This window comes from Musa acuminata, chromosome BXJ3-6 (assembly GCF_036884655.1).
Source record: "Musa acuminata AAA Group cultivar baxijiao chromosome BXJ3-6, Cavendish_Baxijiao_AAA, whole genome shotgun sequence".
Taxonomy (NCBI): Eukaryota; Viridiplantae; Streptophyta; class Magnoliopsida; order Zingiberales; family Musaceae; genus Musa; species Musa acuminata.
In genome coordinates this window covers 39,501,299-39,516,497 of record NC_088354.1, presented here as the reverse complement: position 1 = coordinate 39,516,497, position 15,199 = coordinate 39,501,299, and the positions used below count along the sequence as shown (strand labels likewise).

The following is a 15,199-nucleotide window of genomic DNA, read 5'->3' as shown; positions in this document are numbered from 1 at the left end:
ATATATATATATATATATATATATATATATATATATATATATATATATATATATATATATGGTGTCCAATTATGTGGGGTTCGAGTAAACGACAAGGTTGTGGGTAAGCAGTAGAGACACCGTCTTTGGCCATTTCAGGTGACAGCCGTCATCGATGCTCGCCGCTCGATGGCATCAAGGACATGTTTTTAGCCTCATCCGGAGGCGCATCGGCTCCTCCTCCTTCGGCGGCATCACCAACCCCCAAATTTCCACCTCAAAAGCCGTCTCCCATCGCCCATACACCCTACTTTGTTGTGATTGGTTCCCAAGGACGAGGAATGGAAATGGGAGCAGGCGACGGGGTTGCTGACGGGGGGATGAGCGGCATGACGCCCCCTCCCGGTGGCATGCCCACCTCGTGCATGGGCATGATGCACATGACCTTCTTCTGGAGCACCCGCGCGCAGATCCTCTTCTCCTGCTGGCCCGGCGACCGAGGCGCCGGCGCGTACGTCCTCGCCCTCTTCCTCGTCGCCGCCGCCTCCGCCCTCGTCGACTGCCTCTCCGCGGCCCTCCACCGCCTCTCGCGGGGGCACCGCGTCTCGCTCGCCCTCCTCCGCACCGCGCTTCACGCCGCCCGGATGGGCCTCGCCTACCTGGTCATGCTCGCCGTCATGTCCTTCAACGTCGGCGTGCTCATCGCCGCCATCGTCGGCCACGCTCTAGGGTTCCTCCTCACCGGGAGCGGGCTACTGAAGCGGGCGGGGCCCAGTAGTAACGGGCTTATGATGAAATAGGATGAATTTAATGTGTCTTCAAGTCCGTCCATTATTTACGAAGATGCTTGTGTTAGCCACTTGGCTTGTATTTGTACCAATCAATGTATGCTTGTTTTAGACTCCGAGTAGCACAGCCCACAGTATTCTGTTGTGTGTGTAATATTATAATATGGCAACAAACGCGTGCATTAGTCGGTGGAATACTGTGTGGCCCATGTGGCCCATCACGATCTGCGGCCCATCGAAGCCGAACGACGTGCCCCAACACCGCCAAGCTGTCCTGTTCTCAGCTTGATTTGCGGCCTCTTGTTTCCGCCGATGGCCCAAGAAAGGAAGCGTGCGCTGTGCCCGCGCAGGACTCGCCCCAACCCAACTGCACGAGAAGATTTAACCGCAGGGAGAGCCCCCTTCTTTCTCCGTCGGACGAGACCAGAGGAAGACTATGGGAGGCGATCGGAAGATCGGGGTGGCGCTGGACTTCTCCGGGAGCAGCAAGCGGGCGCTGCAATGGACCATTGACAACCTCCTCGACATTGGTGAGACCCTCATCGTCATCCATGTCCTGCGCCCCAAGTCGTCGTCCGGCTCCAAGCACTCCGATTCTCCTCGTATGCCCCGCCCTAATCTCTCCGTTCAAAGATAGAAATCCGTCTTGCTTACGATGTGTTTGTTTTGTGTGCGTTTGCGCTGTTCGTTGTTAGCTTTGATCCCCCTGACGGAGTTCCGGGAATTGGAGGTGATGAAGAGGTACGACGTGGAAGTGGATATCGACGTCCTCGATATGCTCGACACCGCGTCCAGACAAAAGGAGGTCAGTCCTCCGGCCACCCCCTTGCGCTTTCTTCTACTAATTACTTACCCTCTGATTTCTCATGTTCTTTGTCACCATCGCCATATCTGCCGATGAAATGAACGGATCAGGCGACGATCGTGGTGAAGTTGTACAATGGAGACGCGAGGGAGAAGCTGTGTGAAGCCGTGGAAGAGCTGAAGCTGGACTCGCTGGTCATGGGCTCCCGAGGTCTTGGCCAGATCCAGAGGTAACACGATTCATACAGAAGCTTCACCTTTCTCTGTTTCATGCATCATGTTTATGCCCGACTGTTTTCAATCCACCATTCATGGATCGCAGCAGTCTCTGAGCCTATAAATTGTGAGATTTGAGACGCAATGAACTGGTAAAGCGCTTGCCTGTGGTATTGCCATAGATGTGGTCAACCAAACTAGACAAACTTAAATATCATAAGTACCTTGAGATTTGAAGTTAACATGAAATTTTGCTATCTGATAGTTTGAAAGTGCTTATAATTGATCTCGACGAAGAATTTGATTTTCTTTATGGCATCGAACCATATTAATCTTACGTTGGTTTTCTGATACATTCTTTGGTTGTAAATATCTGTGTTTCTCTTTTGGTCTTGAAATATTCTCTCCCCATCAACCAAGTCGTTAGAGTCCAATCAAGTGGTACTAGTGTTTTGGATATGTACCATAGCATATAGTATGATGGCTACGATTTGGAGCTGTCATATAACGTGGATATTGCCCTTACTTGAGAACTACCAGCTATTGATTGCTGGGTCCTCCCAAAGTCTTTGGACAAAGAAAAGTTGTTAGACGTTGCTTTCCAAGCATGATGTTTGATTGGGTAGTCATCCATTAGCAATGCCTACAGAAAAGTCATGCTTGAATGTTAGGTAAAAGAATGGAATCATTTTTTGTGGTCTGGGTCTGCTTATTGAAGCTTCAGTAATGATAAATGAAATTTAAACTTATAGTTGTCTGTCATTAATAAAATAAAATTTCTAGATCTAGAGGCATTAGTTAGTTCCCTTATGTTGACTCTAGCCTCTCTGAGAACCAAACCATGTTTATTATCTTCTGTATGTTTCCTTTTGGGGAACTTTACCTAGTCATGAAATGTTCTGTTCTCCGTTGGAAGTTTATCTTTGATCATATTACTTAGATTCAGATATTTCATGTACTTCTTGCTGTTGGAGTGGAGACTTCTGTATTGGTTTGAAATGTGTTCGTGGAGACTATGTGGTCTATAGGCACATCCAATGACCTTTATTTTCTCTTTTATATCAATAATGGGTTTTTGGGAGAACACTTCACTGGAAAATCTTAATGAGACCAATGGTTAGTCACACCCAATGTGCTTTTGAATAGAGAGGCTCAAAACCGGCAGATCATCTCTTCCCAAAATTATTATTCGTATTTCTCCTCTGTGGGGATATCTGGAAGTTGCAACCTAAAGTCTGCCACATGTGATGATTGTTGGTCTTAAAGTATGCAGATAACACTTTGTATCTGGAATAAGAGGAGCATAAGGAACCCCCCCCCCCCCCCCCGTATACTATTGAGGTGACTCAAATCTGTCTGAAGGTCAAAATCGAGGATGTGCACTGTGCATAAGGGATTTCTGAGATTATCTTCAATATTCTTTTAAGTAGTTAATTAATTGTAGTAATTTTGGGGTTAACACCTATTTAGGCCGATCCATATGGAGCATTATGATTTTGTTACTAGCTTTTTGTCATTTTGTATCTGCAGATGATTTTGTCTATAGAAGATGAGGGATGCATTTATGAGTCTAGATCGTTTAGCTAAGCATTTCCTAATAATCATGGAAATCATGTTATGAGTTGGATTAGAAAAATGTCCAATTTTCCTAAAGCTTAGAAATAAATTGAAATGGTTTCCTTATTTGATTCCAAGAAACGGAAAACTGAGTGGGAACTGTTTACTAGTAAGTATGGAACTTAAACTTATCCACTGAATATGTTAATTTGCAGCCTCAGTCTCTGCAAAATGGCATATGAGTTCAGTGATGTTGCTCAAAGCTTGTGAGGCTCCATGTTGAACCAAGCTGTATCCTACAAAAAATTTTGTATGGTGTTGTTTTCATATTTAGGCTTGGATTTGTTTTATTTGTTTTCTCTAACAGAAACCCTAATGCATTTGCCAAACTAGGATGATATATCATTCTCGCTTGCATCCCATTTTTATTTTCCAAATTAGCCTGATCATGAGTTAGTATGATGAAACAATAAGAAGATAAGAAAATAAATAATGGTGATAATTAATGATAGGGCCGTGGGAAAGGCTCTATACGCCTCATTATTGTGATTAAACTCCGTGCCATTGAAGGGAATCAAAAGGCTAATTGCTATTAAAGGTCATGCCTAGAAGTGGTTGCAACTAATAAGATACACCTTTGGTCTGAAACACCTATCTGAGACACATTTGTCAAGGTACAATTTGGAAGAGTAAACCTTGGATCAGTTATAAATGTGTCAAAATGAAAGAGTAGAGAGGTTCATATATACACTGGCTTCACAAGGCTCTTATGTACTACACACTGGATGTTTGCTCTGACACCATTTGTGATGTTATTTACTTGGTTCTTCTTATCTTCAGTTCATATTGAATGCTTAGTGGTTATCTTGTAGGTCAATGATGCTTTAAAAATCTGAACGGTAGGTAGTTAAATAGTTAACATATATAAAATATTTGTCTATGAAATTAGAATGTTGAAGTGGATATGTCTAAAATTAGAAGAAGATAGAAACTAACGAGTCATTGTAGAAGTTATGAATTTGTGCAAAAATGAGAAAGACCTATGGATGTTTAAGATGCTATGTTTAAGGAATAAAATGAGAAAGAATTACTTAAATGATATGAAAATGTGCTAAGAGAATTAGTATACATGATACAAGAAGGTAGAAGAGACGTGAACATTTTACTGGAGGGTATAAATAAAAATCTTTAATGCTCTTAATTCACTTAAAATATATCTTTTATGGAGTCGATGATAAAAGATCGACTCCAAATAATTGAAACATCATGTTCTTAGCTAATTATAAAGGGGCTGAAATTTTTGGTTGATACTGTTAAGCAACATTTTTTTTTCTTTCAACAAACCTGAGAATGTTATATGCAGCTTTGATGCATAAATTTACTCCACATATCTGTTGAAAGTTAAACTTCAACCACAGCAACATATTAATCTCACTAGTATTTACCTCTTTATCTCACGTGTTTCTTCTTTAATGTTTCTGCAGGATTTTACTGGGCAGTGTATCGAGCTATGTTCTGTCACATGCACCATGCCCTGTTACTGTTGTCAAAGATACAAACCTCAAGCGTTGATGCGTCCGCTGCCCTAATAAATTCATACAGTGCAAAAAGGTTTGAGAGTGAACAGCCCCACGATGACATGGTGAATTTCTAGTTACTACTATGAACCTGCGATTGTGTGAGACGTGTGCAAAGACTTGGAAACCATCTTATAGTGCTTTATATGTTTGCGACCAAAAACTTCTCGAGAATAAATTATAAGCAGTGTGAGTCCGTTGGATCTCCTTTATTGATCGTCTTCTTATTGCTGTATTTTATCTCAAATGGTATCTTATGCTGTGCTATTTCGTTGTTTCTGTCTCCACAGAAGAAATATATTATTTTTTAAAAATATTAACTAGTCTAGCTGATAAAAATTTGGACAGTTTATCATAAGTCCTTTGGGTATTCATCACTTACTCTTTGTAAAGATTCATCATCTTTAAGATTTACATCAAATTGCTTCTGTTGTTTTCTAGCTCATATTTTTCATATGGAGTACACTGTGGCAGCACATAACAATTTATTATAATTATATTATTATAATCATTTCTGGAAGCTTGTTAATTTAATTGCAAGGCAATTGTAAACCTTACAATAATATATATTTTTTTGCTACACCTGACAAGTGTTGCAATCATAGATTGCTAATGATTAGTATTTGTTGAAAGGGTTAATAATTGAAGGCCGAGACGCTCTCCAAGTATCTTTTAATCACAATCATTGAAAGGGTTAATGATCAGCGTTAGTATTAGGAATGGACGGCTGAGATGTACGAAGTGGAGGGTTACACTTGATTAGAGAACTTGGACAGGATCCGCGCAAAATAAGCTTACTGTTCTTGATGGCCGACAACATACGGCATCTCCAACGAACTCTCTCCCTTGCTTGCCTTCGAAGCTCCGTTCTCTCGCTCGCCATGGAGGAGGAGGAGGACGAGATCCACGAGCACGCGACCCGGAGCCCGCCGAGCACCGGCCTTGATGCGGGCGGCGGGGAGACGAGCATCGACATCACGGCGCTGGACGGCATCGTGAACGTGAACGCCATCTTAACCCTCGCCATCTTCGTCGGCCTCGCCTGGAACCCCTCCTCCTCCGGCGCCGGCGACGAAGGACTCTCACCGCCCATCTGCGTCGCCGGGGCGCAGGTGGAGAAGGACCTCGTCTCCTTCCATGTCTTCGCCTTCGCCTCCTTCCTCTTCTCCAGCCTCGTGGCCCTCTGCCTCAAGCAAGCCGTCCACCTCGCCCGCCCGCACGGCCGGTCGGCGCGCGTCAACAGGGCGCTCCTGCGCGCCGGGATCGTCGCCTCGGCCGTCGGCTCCGTGTTCGGGTGCGGGTTCCTGATGCTGGCCCTCGTCAACGTGGTCCAGATCAAGCTGGGGACGCTGGGGTGCAGCGGCCCCGCCCTGGGCGCCGTAGTGCCGCTCGTCACCCTCATCCCCGCCGCCATGCTCATCTACTCCGCCATCGTCTTCTACGCCTTCACTCGCTGAACTCGTCCAATCCACTCACAACCCATTTCGAGTACTACGATTTGGATCGATCAGGTTCGTGCATTCACTCGTTACTCTCGACCATCCACTTCGTAAAAACCACCATAATGAAGCTGGCGATGGAATTATTATGTAGGTCATGATCTGTTCATCGCTCTTTCTACTTCTGCTCTTTATTATCCGGTGATTGAATTATTACGATTTGACTGATCGATTAGAATTCTCATCACTTCACATGTATCAGAAAAGACAGAGCACACTGCACGATTCATGGTGTTCACAAGAGGCATAGGTAGGAGACATGGTAATTCAAACATTATATATTCTTAAAGCAACCGATAGGTTAACTCTTTAACTTGTTCTAATCCAAATGGTAGCACACTTTGTTAGATAGGAAACGTCAGTAGTAAAGTGAACCTGAACGATCAAAAAAATAGAAGAAAAAAATCACAGAATATATATATATATTTCACTCTAAACATCGAGTAATCATTTGGATCAGCATCATTACCTTGCCACCAATCACCTCTTGTGGCAGCACCCACATTCCCCAATTCTATTCCTTCATGTTTATACTGGAAATATGTTCTTTAAACAATGTTACTATTGGACATATGGTATGTATGGCCATGCTTCGCATCGGTGCTTATGTGGATTGCAATTTGATGTGACTTACGCTCTTCGAAGCTTCAGAGGTATGGATGGAGGAGGGCTAACATAGAAATCTCGGCCACCATAATGCACGGATGAGCCAAAACACGACGACTCGGTGGATTCGATCGGATGGAGTAGCTTCACATCCCTTTCGTTGGTGCCATGAGATCTGCCATCTGTAGACTGCAAGTGTTAGAAGGTAAAGGTACGCATTCTCTGTAACACATGAGAAGATGCTGTTGAAGTAACACTATTGATTAGTCCCACGTCGAAGTGAACAAGATTAAGATTGATTTATAAGGATATGATGAGTATACTATTATTAATTTCAACTTAAATATTTTGATCAGTGATTTAAATCAAACGAAATTGATAGACTAATTAACTCAACAGGCTCGAGTCATGACATATTTACCAGCTGCATCTCATCCCAAGTACATTCCCTTCTTCAAATATTCTCTGAAATCTTACTCTTGGATTACGAACCAATCGTTGTCAGCTTTAATTCTTCGTGTTTCATGTTTTGGTGGGGGGAGGATAAGAGGGAGTATGGGACCGAGACGAGGCGCTGCAGCCCTACACACGAGCCCAAGCGGGTGCATCGCTCTCGCTTGCCCTGTTTCTGTTTTCGTACGTCGCACCTATTTGGATGTTCGAAACCAGTCAGATTTCGACACGTGGTAACCTAATGAAATATCGTATTCCTCGTCATCCTTCCACGTCGACATTGGCATCCTCGCATGGCAGCACCTTACTTTGATCTCTTATGTCTATCTACTCACATTAAGAAAAATGTTAGCCACCATAAATCTCCTTTACAACCGATACATTTGTTGCTATCGATGAAAGTATAATAAAAATAAATAATCTTTAAAATTAAAATATGTTAATTTGCTAAACAAGATTTTTAAGATTTTTTTCTGTACATAATATTTTTTGACACAGATATATAATTATAACACCTAATCAAAAGAAAATACTAACAAAAAATATCTAAAATTTATAGATACAAAAATATTTATATGTTATCATCTAATTATGACCCTGCTTACAACATTTTATGTTATCCTCTTAAAAGTAGAAAAAAGAAAGGAGATATTTAAAAAAAATTGAAGAAGATTATATTTACGTTTATGTATGAAAGAATAACTTTAAAATATTAAATAAAATTAAATAAAATTAAATAAAAATTTTAAATAATAAAAAAATAATAAATAGTAATCTCTTTTCTTTTTCTAATCCACCATCGAGCTCATAAAGTTTGTTGTTCCACAAATAAAGGACACCCTCGTGTTGTACTTATATCTCTATTAATATCGACTTAAAAATAGATTATATATATATATATATATATATATATATATATATATATATTCTTAACACCTCAGCAAATTTCTATTTGCTTCAAGCAATTATTGTCAACCAAATGACTACTAATATTACAACAGGAACTATATATCCTTATCGAGACATGTTTTATTGAGGCCTAACTATTGTTGGCATCATCGAAAAATATCTCAAAATGTGACGGTAAGGCAGCACACAACCTCGCATTCGAAGAATCCGATATCCTTCAAACTTTACCCATTCTTTGGTAGCCAAACCACCAATCATGGATGCATTGATTGATGGATAATGGTGGGGGCTCATTTTTAACATGATTGTAGTTGTTGGTGCATGGCCATCACATGGATGCATATCATTTCGTAATCAACAATCTTTCCAAACATCTTTTTATTTTAAATTGATTAAATTATATATATATATATATATATATATATATATATATATATATATATATATATATATATATATATATATATATATATATATAACTTTTTACAAGTTTTTTTTTCATCTTAATAAAATAGAAACTACCAACTTTATTAGATGTACTTTAGTATAGTCTTTGATAAGTTCATGCTAAAACAAGATATAGTATTTTTGATTGAGTTTTTGTGGATTAAGATTTGACCAACTTTGTTATTTCTTTTAGATGTAATAATACAAAAAAAAGTAAGATTTAACTAATTTTATTATTTTTAGATTTAATGATTAAATTAATCATATAAAGCCTTGGGCTAGTTTCTCTCTCGAGGATAGATCACGAGTGATTTAAAATGATCCATTAATCCCAATAATATTTTCAATCTCCTTCTTTTACTTTGAGTCGTGAGAATCTCAATTCAATCTCACATCTCGATTTCTTTTCGTTCATAGGAGTCATTAACATGGCCTAATGTGCGAGACTCTCGTCAAAAAAGATAAATAAAATATAACTCAGTGGGAGCTGTGCCCAATCAAATCACCACCTTCTGCCCTTCATTGGGTTAGTGCAGCAGTCAATAATATAACCACACAATTCCAATATTTCCAGGAAACAAACATAAGTTAATCACAAGGTCTTAAATCATTCTTCACAACAAATCTTAAATTACTCCAATCTCTCCAACCAAACCAACACAAGTGCGGTCCACAGTAAAAGTAGTAAAAGCATCAAAAAGCATGTCATCCACTTCCAAGTTGTTGGGACTCTCATTACTGCTAACTCATGACAAAAGAAAGCTCAAGTTGGATTAAAGGAGGGCTTGACAAACAAATACAACAATACAGTGGTAGAGTTAGGAGATCCTCCACTGAATCAATCAACTAAAGTTAAATTATTGCACAAAAACATGATTTTTCTCCTTTATATATATATATAACAAGTTGGATAGGACCAAAGAAGGATGATTGTAAATAACATTATACTTAGGAAAGCAACAAGCACAAGGTAGGAAAGGTTGGTGAAGGAAGCCAGATATAAATAATGGGGAGCAGTTGCAGGTTCCTTGGAATCTTCAGAGGTAAGAAGATGAGTCTGCAAAGGTTTCACCGCTTGATTCTGCTGCTCTTGGTCTCTTCCTCCCTGGTTCACATCTCCCTTGCTGCTGCAGAGGCTGCATCAATCCCCTTCACCAAACAAGAGAGTAAGAGCAGCACAAAACCCATCCCCTCACTGATGCTTGTTGCAGAATGACATGAATGAGGGATTTCTATGATGCTTTCTGTGCTGCTGTTGACTGATCTCAGGATATGTCAAGGTGCTGGAATCACTGGGGATCAAGTGCCAGTGTTGTGATGGGGATGATGGTGAGTGCAACAGCAGCTGGGACACCACCTGCAGCAGGCTGGACTGCCATAACATGAGATTTTGATGACTTAGGCAAGAGACTGATGTTGTATGTGCCATCTGATCTACTCTCAATAACATATGGGTGTTTTAGGTGATATCATAGATGTCTCCACAAGTGGGGATGGTAGTTAGATAGAACTGTAGTAATTAGAGGTCATCTATGCTGATGTTAATATGTTATATTTAGTCTCATAACAGTGGAAGAAGAGTTTTGTCCAATATAATATATTAGTGATAGATATAAATTTTTTTCGATAGTCATACATATTTGATAAGCATTTACTATATTCGATACGATTAGGATACATCATCAGATTAATATTTAAGATGTATTATTTCTTGAAGATCGTTCTCCTCCTCCGAATCGAATCTTTATCGATCAGGTTAATCGATACCTTCTAAAATATATTAGATACGATTTCAAATCCTTAATCTTTAATAAATGATTTTGATACATCATCATCAAATCAATGTTCAATATATATTATTTCTCGAAGATTATTCTTCTCCTCCAACTCAATCATGTAACCAAAAGCAAATATCATGCGTGTTTAAAGAAATTATTGTAACCTATCTAAATGAAAAGGAGAAATCAAACATTTAATGTTTCTCATATTTAGAACAATAATAATGGCATTTATTGTTAAGGTTATTGACCAGTAGGGACGAATCATATGGTGTATTCGCATTCAAAGATCCGACTGGTGTTATTGGAGTCCTCAAAAACCCAACTATGGATCCGAATCCGACACGACGCGAATCGCTCTACGTCGATGCATAAGCTTGTTGGATATGGATTCGGATTCTGTCGGATCCGCATCCTAACCGTTTTAGTGAGCCTATTATGCGGGTTGCTTTTATTGACGTGGGTGACGCGCACCGGAACGAACCGATCTCGGGCGGTCTCTCCTCTTCCTTCGATCGGATCTCGGAATCAGGTATCCCTCTCTCTCTCCTCTCTCTCCGAATTCGTTCCCCTTTCCCCTCGTTGCCTCCTCGTAGCATTGATTTCTGTTTCGATTCGTCGGAATCGACGTTCGAGCCCGTTGTTCTTGATCTCCTGGCGTTCTTTGTCTTGCTTTGGGGTTGATTTCGGTCTCAGTTCTTCGGAATCGACGTCGATTTGGGTGGTTCTTGGTTCTCAGGGTGGATCTGATTCAGACTGGGGATAGGGAGGAGAAGACGGTGAAGATGGCGCACCGAGTGGACCACGAGTACGATTACCTCTTCAAGATCGTCCTCATTGGCGATTCCGGCGTGGGGAAATCCAACATCCTCTCCAGGTTCACCCGCAATGAGTTCTGCTTGGATTCCAAGTCCACCATTGGCGTCGAATTCGCCACCAAGACCATTCAGGTGAATTGCCTCCAATCCCTGATTCTTCTCCCCCGAACTCTGTTGTCATCACTCTTGAGGGTTATCAGGATTTAAGTTACCCCAAAGATTTTCTTCCTTCTTCATATCTTTTGGCGTGCATGCTCAACCCCATAAATCGCGTTAGCCGGAATGACCCAATTATTTGGGGTCTTCTACATGTATCTTTTCCTGCCAATGATCTCATCACATTTCTGATACCCCTCCAAAAGTAGTTTGAGAAATAGCTTTGCACAAATTATGTATTACATGTTTTTTTTTAAATAGTTCCGACTTAGTTGTTGTGTGATATAATATTTTCTTCCTTTAGAATATGCCAAGACTATGAATTTCTTGAACACTCCATGATCCGTTTTTTGAATTGTAATTAATGTACATGATTGTGGCATTATTAATGTAGATAGATGACTTGTTACCTAGATTTGCATAGAGAAGATAATGATTGGATTGGAAGGATTGAAGGAACTTTTCATGATTCTACTTATTGGTTGAGCGAGCAAAAGAGAACTTGCACACCTGTTTGCCATTCATCAAGTCCAACTTTAAAGTTACTATTTTGCCATTGCGGACTCGTTGGAGTATTTCAAGCATGATTTATGTTGCATCTTTTTGAATATTTGTGTTATTTTGCTGGACTGGACATTGCAACTGTCAATGGTAAGCCATTTTGTTTTTGTTCTAGTCCCTGAACTAGTGAAATTGGTGTAGTTTTCCCTTGTTCCGCTAAACCCACGTAGCTAGCACAAACAGTGATTTACAGAATTTATAGAAGTCTTCTTTTCTATTTCCTATTTGATCACATGAGTTGGTTGCAACAGCTTGGACTTAATGCATGTATAGTTGGCTGCTGATGGAGCCATTTTGCCTCATCATACTTATTCCCATGGGGTCGGAATGGGCAGTAAAGAGAAGAGGAAGAAAATGGAATATATTTCATACATAACATAGGAAGCAGGAAACAGGCATGCGTGCTAACCAGGCAAACTTTCTAAGAGGCAATGATGCCTAATGCAATAAGGTTTAGCTTGCATAAAAGCCTATTTTAGGCTTCAGTTGCCATTTGCACCAGTAGTAATCCTTTGTTTAGAAAAATCATCATACTTAATCTCAAAGGTGGATGATGCCTGTTTCCTTTCTTTGATATGATCGCATGGCGACGATTTGTACCTTTGTGTAGTTAGATAGATAGGTGTTAAATTTTTTGTTATGTAGGTACAAGCTGATATATCCATGTAACTCTTAAGCATTGGCTGGTTATAGTACAATACCCAAAAAATAGTTGAAGGTTTCATTGTATATGTATTTTGGTCACTAGTTATTTGAGTATACCACCCTCGTAAATATACCTGCTTATTCATTTTGGTACTTCCTGTCGATGTCTCACTTCAAACGTCCTCCCAGATTCTTAGGCCATAAGTGAAATAGGCTTAGGTAGATGCTTCATGGTTTTGGAATCTCATTACATGCAATCTTTGTACCCCTTTAGAAGGTGTCAATATATGTTCTATGTGTATATATGATGGTGTTCAATGTCTTTGGAAGTAGCAGTGAAATGGTGTATCTGAACTCAAGAGGTTATTTACTTTACTATACTAGTGGAAAAAAAAGAGGTAAATATTTAAATAGGCTGCTTTCGTGACTTGAACCTTGGTCTCCTAGGTCACAACGGAACAACATTACCATTATACCAAGACCCATCCTCTTGCTTTGCTATACTAGTCAAATAAGAATTTTTTTCCTCTCAAGTTTTGGTTGATTTGTTCGATGTTACTTAGAGCATAACTCGATGGAATGAACAGATAGAGGGGAAGACGATCAAGGCACAGATTTGGGACACTGCTGGTCAAGAGAGGTACCGTGCCATAACCAGTGCGTACTACAGGGGTGCTGTAGGAGCACTCCTTGTCTATGATATAACAAAGCAGAAAACTTTCGACAATGTCCAGAGGTGGCTTCGCGAACTCAGAGATCATGCTGATTCCAACATCGTCATCATGATGGCTGGTAACAAGTCAGATTTAAGTCACCTAAGAGCAGTTTCGGAGGATGACGGCCAGGTATTCGCTGAGAAAGAGGGGCTTTCATTCTTGGAGACTTCGGCACTAGAATCACTCAATGTCGAGAAGGCGTTCCAAACGATTCTTATGGAGATTTATCACATAATAAACAAAAAGGCCCTTGCAGCCAAAGAGGCTGCAAGAACTGCAGGACCCATAGCTCAAGGGACAAACATCAATGTATCTGATCCAGCTGGAGGCTCAAAGACTGCTTGTTGTTCGAGATAGATGATTGTCTTTTTGGAGAGTGCTTTAAACACAAAACTTGTTCGGTTCTGAGGGTCTTTAGAATGAAAATTATTTGTTGATTATTTTTCTACTCTTCATGTGTGATTTGGAGATAGTGAAATTAGATTTAAAGATGGGGGCGACATGTGGTAGTGTGCAAATTGTAATTTTCTTGTTATAACTTAAATCTCCCTTTGTGAAGGACTCAAAAAATTAAAGCTGTGGTTCCATTTCTGTATATTTCAGCCTAGCAACTAAAAGGGAAGGTCACTTTGCAGATTAATGCACGATTAGTTCTGGTCAAATCACGATGGCAAAGTGCAAATGCAATGCTTGGATGGTTTAGCTGTACTTACAGCACAAGGGTGATTCATCATTAATATTTATTATGATTTCGAGTAAAGATCATCTTCCCTGTGGGTTGATCTCATCATTAATACTTCTAAGCGTATCGAGAGAATGCTATGATCTTGGAATGCGTAACAAGCATCAATATCTGTTAGACTTGTTCGATTTCCTAAATCTATGATGATTTGATTTCCTCGAAATATAAGGATTTGATTGCATGTAAATTTAAGATTTAATTGGTTGTATTTCCTTAAAATTTCTTGATTTGGTTTTCTTATATTCACTGCTGGTTTTCAGTATCGGCGTCTTCTTGCCAAGCAAGCAGCAGCAACAGCAGCAGTCCGTCTTCATCCCCGCCACAGTCGTACGCAACCACCACCCTCCGTCGACCGAGACATACTTCTCCTCCTCCCTCTCCCACTGCCTGTCTTCTCTCCAAAGCATCAACATGTTAAAATATAATTTAAATAAATTTTATGAAACCGAGCTAAGTGAAGTCGGCTATTAGTATAAATTTTGTTTCGTAAATTGGAGCTGCAAATATTGATTGGCAGTAACAAAAAGGAAGTAAAAAGAAAGTTGGTTTCAGCAAACGTCGAAGATGACAGCAACATATGTTAAAGGTGACAGCAGCAAATGTTAATGAGTTGTGTTTTTGAGTTTGTAACTTGCATGCCATTGAAGAAAAGTTAAAGGGAATTATACGTGAGATAGCTATTATATCTTTTCCATATTGATTTTTTTTTCTAATATATTGTTCCCTTGATGCTATTGACCATGCAATCATCACAGCTTGGTTTGATCTCAAAGGCAAAAGCTCGTCCACGGGGGGTCACGAGAGGAGATTGAAGTGGGAAGCGAATTCGATTGGTACAATCTTGAGGCATCGTTTGTTCGCTCGAGACAGATTTGGTATCATTTTGAGGTACACCGTAGCCTCGTTGAGATCTTTGCACAAGTAGTTAACATCGGGGATGTTCTTGAC

At 40.1% G+C, this 15,199-nt stretch overlaps 4 protein-coding genes across 5 annotated transcripts; all 4 read left to right on the top strand.

Annotated features, from left to right (window-relative positions):
- Window positions 1-76: 76 nt before the first annotated feature.
- LOC103974482 (copper transporter 6) lies at window positions 77-883 on the top strand. The gene has a single exon (XM_009389334.3). The coding sequence runs from the start codon at window positions 183-185 to the stop codon at window positions 777-779; it is 597 nt and encodes a 198-aa protein (XP_009387609.2). The 5' UTR covers window positions 77-182; the 3' UTR covers window positions 780-883.
- Window positions 884-1,144: 261 nt separating this feature from the next.
- LOC135640452 (universal stress protein PHOS32-like) lies at window positions 1,145-5,133 on the top strand. The gene is made up of 4 exons (XM_065154899.1): window positions 1,145-1,369; window positions 1,463-1,572; window positions 1,683-1,801; window positions 4,829-5,133. Exons 1-4 carry the CDS (start codon window positions 1,204-1,206, stop codon window positions 4,914-4,916), a joined length of 483 nt encoding a protein of 160 aa, XP_065010971.1. The 5' UTR covers window positions 1,145-1,203; the 3' UTR covers window positions 4,917-5,133.
- A 603-nt stretch (window positions 5,134-5,736) lies between these two features.
- LOC135641748 (uncharacterized) lies at window positions 5,737-7,335 on the top strand. Its single transcript, XM_065157435.1, has 2 exons — window positions 5,737-6,432; window positions 7,072-7,335. The coding sequence occupies exon 1, from the start codon at window positions 5,803-5,805 to the stop codon at window positions 6,376-6,378; it is 576 nt and encodes a 191-aa protein (XP_065013507.1). The 5' UTR covers window positions 5,737-5,802; the 3' UTR covers window positions 6,379-6,432; window positions 7,072-7,335.
- Window positions 7,336-10,988: 3,653 nt separating this feature from the next.
- Window positions 10,989-14,104, top strand: LOC135640142 (ras-related protein Rab11C-like). 2 transcript variants are annotated; one of them, XM_065154303.1, is made up of 3 exons: window positions 10,989-11,145; window positions 11,353-11,563; window positions 13,381-14,104. In XM_065154303.1, the coding sequence occupies exons 2-3, from the start codon at window positions 11,399-11,401 to the stop codon at window positions 13,864-13,866; spliced, it is 651 nt and encodes a 216-aa protein (XP_065010375.1). In that variant the 5' UTR covers window positions 10,989-11,145; window positions 11,353-11,398; the 3' UTR covers window positions 13,867-14,104. The 2 variants fall into 2 exon arrangements, with proteins under 2 accessions (XP_065010375.1, XP_065010374.1); XM_065154302.1 differs by having other exon boundaries at window positions 11,037-11,145; window positions 11,310-11,563.
- Window positions 14,105-15,199: the final 1,095 nt, after the last annotated feature.